Source organism: Pterocles gutturalis, unplaced genomic scaffold (genome assembly GCF_000699245.1).
Source record: "Pterocles gutturalis isolate BGI_N339 unplaced genomic scaffold, ASM69924v1 scaffold14143, whole genome shotgun sequence".
NCBI classification, from domain to species: domain Eukaryota; kingdom Metazoa; phylum Chordata; class Aves; order Pterocliformes; family Pteroclidae; genus Pterocles; species Pterocles gutturalis.
The window spans coordinates 47,642-53,364 of record NW_010125833.1 but is presented as its reverse complement, the minus strand read 5'-3'; the positions used below and the strand labels follow the sequence as shown (position 1 = coordinate 53,364).

At 40.7% G+C, this 5,723-nt stretch overlaps 1 protein-coding gene across 1 annotated transcript in view; it reads right to left on the bottom strand.

Annotated features, from left to right (window-relative positions):
- Positions 1-3,161: 3,161 nt before the first annotated feature.
- The window catches only part of CHST15 (carbohydrate (N-acetylgalactosamine 4-sulfate 6-O) sulfotransferase 15), a 20,256-nt gene continuing 17,694 nt past the window's right edge, over positions 3,162-5,723 (bottom strand). The window contains 2 exon segments of the mRNA XM_010078744.1: positions 3,162-3,796; positions 4,995-5,142. Coding sequence (XP_010077046.1) covers positions 3,606-3,796; positions 4,995-5,142 — 339 coding nt within the window. The 3' untranslated portion in view covers positions 3,162-3,605.

Sequence of the window (5,723 nt, the reverse complement as noted above, 5' to 3'; positions counted from 1 at the left end):
ACCCCGCCTGCGGGTCCACGGCATGCAGTATTGCCCACATTGACCAGAAGATGGTACTGCAACACAAGCATTACTGTTAGAAACCACAGCTGCCCAGCAAATGCATCGCTGCTGAATATCCTGTGCTGGGGGGGCTATCTATCAGGAGTCACTTCTTGTGACACTACTGTGCCTTGTCTTTTTAATAAAAGAGCGTTTGGCTTAGTTGGAAGATGGATTAATTACATTTTTTTAGATATATCCAAAACTGACAACTTCACTGTTAATCTTCGGTTTATTAAGCTGAAGCATACCAGCCTGTGCGCGGGACTCGACAGATAACATATCACTTTCCATCCAGTGCCTGTTTTTCTTAGTGGGAGATCCTTTGTTTTTACTGTGCTTCTTCCAGCCAGCCAAGATCCTTGGCCTGAACACTCAGGGTCTTACAGAAAACACATTTCACATTCTTCTGCGGTAGCAGCGAGAACATTTGGAAACAACCCTTTGCCCAGTGCCTTTGCACTCAGGGAAGCTGCATCCTTGCCTGAATACTTTTGTTCAGCTGAGATAAGAGACAACACAGCATGAGACACACATTTGCTGAGCTCCTTTGCAAAGAGCCACTGTTATGCTTCAGCAAACATGAAAACATATTGTCTTGATAGGAAATCCAATTTCTTAGCAAATTACTGTTCTGGGGATGTTGGTCAGGTCAGTGCTACAGTGAATAATAACAATATTGAAACCTTTCTCATCTAGAATTTTCAACAGAAAGGTAAAGGGAACTGGAAGAACTTGGGATGAGTCTTCTCCTACACAGAGATTTGCTGTGAGGCTGGGGGGAAGCCACTGAAGGGCAGCAGTACACCGTCTGCTCTGAGGCTGAAGACGTGGGGTCTGACACCCAGCACTGCAGATCACTCAAAAAAAAAAATCAAATTTTGTTGTATTTCATTCTGAGTCACCAGATCAATCCTATTTTTACAGTCTGGGCTAGAGAGCAACATCCTTACCTCCAAGATGCTCTCTTGACGGATAATTTGCTACTTTTGGATATTTAATCATGCCACAACCCAGCAGCATAAGGTTGCAATGCGTTAAATTAAGAGATCATACTTTGGAGCTCATGGAAGAGATGAAGATATAAAAGCAGCCTCGTTGGAAACTCATTTTTGGAAGCACCACAGGTTCCTAACAGATCATCTCTAGCTCCAGCCCTTTCCCCACGTGTTCCTGTGCCAGACACACCATGATGACCCACAGTGCACCATCCCTTCTCCTTATCCACACATGGGCACGTGTGGTCACCACTGTCCACCTCTGTACAGGGAACCTTCAACTTTTCTCCTTCTGTGAGTCAGAACTAGCCAAGAACTTAACCTAAAAATGGAAATTTTGACTGTGAAGAATGTTTTGATTTAGATTATATACATAGGCAAAGGGCAAAGAGAATCTCCCTGGGCAGCGGTGGACTGCATGAGTCTGCAGGCAGAAATCAGAGCTCAGCACCATCCATCAGTGTGGTGTGTGGTTTGTTCACGGAATTAATGCTCATGCTAAATGATAACGACAGATTTAGGGCTGGAAAGATAATATCATTAGATCACAGCTGCAGCTAACAACTTAATGGCAATATCTGACCATGGCAGGTCAGGTTAGCAAACGTCGTGTACAGAGTCACCCTGACCACACAGTGTTGATTCTAATTCAGAGCACAGCTGGTACAAATCTTCAGTGTGGATACATTTTTGCCTGAAAATTTTACATTTGCAAATGGTGGTGAATTCATTTTGATTTTCTGATTCGTGTTGCCATGATACTTCTTCTATACTGCTAAAATTCTCAGTTCTCTAACTGTTTTTGGTCTGGAAGCATTTCTGAACCAGAACTAATCTATTCTGGTTGTCTAGAACTACTTCCTAAATTACTTATTTTAAGCTTTCCAAACACCAGACTGAATATTTTTTAAACAGTGCATTACCATTTGGCAAAGGACCTAGAAATGGATTTCTATTACAAAAAAATTTCACATCCTCAATCATATCCACGCATGAAACATTCAGGGTTCATGAAGTTTTCAGTATTAATTCTCCATTTAGGAACACAAGAGGTGAACAACATATCCCCATGGAGGAGGATGGTGAATAGTAACCCTTAATATTTGTAAATGTATTTGTGAATCCACCCAGCAGCTGTATTGTGGGGTCCAAGGTAAAGGTCGAAAGGCCACATGAAGCCAACTAGAGATGATTCTTCGGGCTTTTGATATCTGCTAGCTAGATGCCAGCTTCATTTGATCCACCCAAGGGGAGAAGCAATCAGTTCAGCCCTTGAAAGGAAATTATCAACAGGCAGCATTTTCATTTGTCTCAAGACCCTACCTTAGGTAGACTAGCTGGCCCGTCCCACCTGCAGGTAGACTGCAGCTGACGGTGACCCCAACCAGGGGTGTTTGAAATCAAATATGGAATTACTGCACATTTATATATAAATCTGGTCATTTTAGACAAATAAAAAACACCTTTAGATGGTCCAAAGTTTCTCCATAATTTTTCAAGCCTTTTTTTCTCAAGTCTGCGTATCTCAACCTTTGTAATAAGATGTAGACATCTTACCTGAAGAGGGAAACACATAACGTGCAACTAATTCATTAGGTAACACATCCTTTCTATGGGGATGCAAGATATTGTGCATCCTGTCCATTTAATGCATTTAATAACATGATTTCATATTGATTTTCAAATGCACATTTCCTTGCAATGGAGAAGAGTGGTTGTATGGGACCTAACAGAAAACTCCATAAAAGCTCTCCATGGCCAGCAATGGATTTTACATCAAACCCATTAGTGGTTTCCCGGGAAAATGTGTGAGTGATATGAATAAATGATACATATTTACATGAACAAAATATGGAAGACAATGGATTTGTTATACTAAGCACTAAATGTGGCCTGTTGTTTAGATTTCAGTCATCCATTCTTACCTGGAATATAAAATTTTCCTTTACAAGAACTGTAGCTGAGAAAGCCCATTTATCTTGAAGATACAAATTAGACTTGGAAATTTATGTAAATGCAATTATCCTTTTTTCTTCGTTTCAAAATTAAGGAAACAGGAAAAGCTTAGTGCGAGAGAAGACCATTTGCGAATATGCTGACAAAAGAAGAAACAAAATTTTAGGTTGAATTAAATTGAAAATTTTAATGCCTAAATAACATTGACAGTTTGAAAAAAATGAATGAATAACATACATTGAAAATGAGATTATATGTGTAATTGTAGGAAACTGATGCTAATTTTGTGTTGCAGCATCTTAGAGAAGGTTAACCTTCAACAGCCCCATGGAGAGCACAAGACATTGTCTTTGTACTAACTCTTTTCCACTCTTAATATTTTGCCTGGATAAAAGAAGTTGCAATAAACTGCTAAGCAAGATGCTTTACATTCTCACAAGGAAAATGTGGTATAACTGTCGTGAAGCGTGCTGACTGAAGGTGAGAGTCTCAGCTCGTCAATCGGCTTCTCTTTGGAATGGGAAAAATGTAAATATCCACACACAAAAATAGAATTTAAAAAAATAAAAACTCCTTTAAGCACTGTATTTGTGGCACTAAATGTACATATTATGTCCTCTTCCATAAAAAAGCGTCATCAAAAAGAACTTGTGCCAGTTTTGTATTAAAAGGCCTATAGAAATCTTTTAAAATCGCCTTCGTGGTTGGTAGCATAGGTCCCAGGCTCCTGTCTTCAGGTCGTCTAGTGTTTGAGGCTGGACTCTTTGTAATCAGAGCTTCTTGTTTCTCACTTAGAGGTCCTGTGGAAAAATAGAATATAATCTCAAAATATTTCTGAAAAAATGCCCATGCTGAAGAAGACAAATGACTAACTTGTAAGGTTTGCCAAGGGAAGACAAACAGCATTTGTGTTAGCAGCAATGACGTTTCAGAATATTGAATCCAGGCTTAGGCTAGTAAAATAAATCGCTGTTCGTAAATACGGAAATAATATGTTTTCCTTTCACATTAATTAATCATCTTTACAACAAGCTGCATAAATCATTTCTGGAAGAAAAAAAAAATTGTTTTCAGAAAACAACTATGACATCGAATACAACTTCCTCTCCATTTTGGAGCTGCAGTTATTTTATACCGTTATTTCACTTGATAATGTGAGTTGTCTAATACCTGGTAGAAACTGTCCAAGCTTCACTCATGTAAGCCCTTTTTTTGTTTGTTTTGGAGGCTGTCAGTGTGATCAATGTGGTACATACCTATAGTGATGCCCCTACTCCAGGAATAAACGTAAGCCCTTGAAAATGTACTTTAGCAAGATACAACCACCGGCTTTTCCAGCGTAAACCATACTTAGGAAGAAGATGCCAAGCTCTTCATCTGTTCAATCTGCTGCATTCAAACTTTCCCATCATCTAGACCAGTGTTTGGACCAGCCAGACTATTTTACAGCCACATTTTCATCCTCTTGCTACTGTCAAATCAACATTGGGCAACATTTTGTCTGCCAGCGTTTCTCCCAGGATTAGCAACAGATGTCTCAATCAACAGAGCAAAAACACAATTTCCCCCTTCTCCCCAGCTAGAAACGCAACCTTTCACTATACTCAGATTCAGATTCAGGATTAGCACACCACAGTAGCACTTCAAGTTGTTTAAATTGCATGAGATAGCTCTGACATCTATGTAAACCCACGACAAACAAGCCCTGACTGCCTTCAGAAGCAGGACTGGCTTCCATATGGTAAGATATACTCCTCCGTTTCTGAATGGTTTTGATTATTTTTCTTGATATAGTCTTGATAAGATCTTCTAACATCAGCCTTTCCATGGGAATTTGGGAGTTTAAATTTTGCTTGACTCCAGGCAACAAGATTATTTCATCATTCAAGACAGATTCCCATGTTTCTGTTTTGTCTCTTAATAAAGCAAAAAATGACCTGGAAGAAGGATAATAATGATTTTTTTGCATTTATCTCAAAACAGTCAGAAGACACATACCCAGATCCAGAAACTGGAACACCATGTGCATGGTGTATTTCACATTCGATGCATGGTCCTCCAAGCGAAGAACGAGTATCTGTTCCTTGTCAAAAACTGTCAGCCAGTCCAAAAGATACACAACATAGAGCCCAACCTGCAACCTTACCTGGAAGCACAAAAAACCCCAAAGAAATAAAAATTAATTCATCTTTCAACACTTCTAGCAGTAAGAACCCAACACTCCCCTCTGTCTTCTGGGCAAAAATCCCAAGTACATGCTTTTGAGGAACCATGAAAAGACAATATCTGAATGTATGTTAATCTTTCTCTTGTTTTCTGTGCACCTTAAGGAAATCTTTGCAAATGGCCTTTCTGCTGGGTAGAGATGTCATTTTACTAAGGGCTTGGCTATGCATCAGCCACAGGTCTGCGGAAAAGCGCTGCACGGAGACAACCATACGCAGAAGGATGCTCAGCCACCTCTCCTCCAAGCTCCTCCATGCTTGGGATGACCCAGCCTTCATGGAGACGCTTTCAGTCCCTGGATGAACAGCACTGGAAGGGAAGATGCTGAGTTCCTGCGACCTCCTCCAGACCCTAAGGCTGCTTATTGCACCTTGAGTACTCCAGGGTACTGCATCCAGCTCTGGGGTCCTCAGCACAGGAAGGACATGGACCTGTTGGAAATGGGGCCAGAGGAGCCACGGAGATGGGCAGAGGCTGGGGCAGCCCCCCGGCGCGGACAGG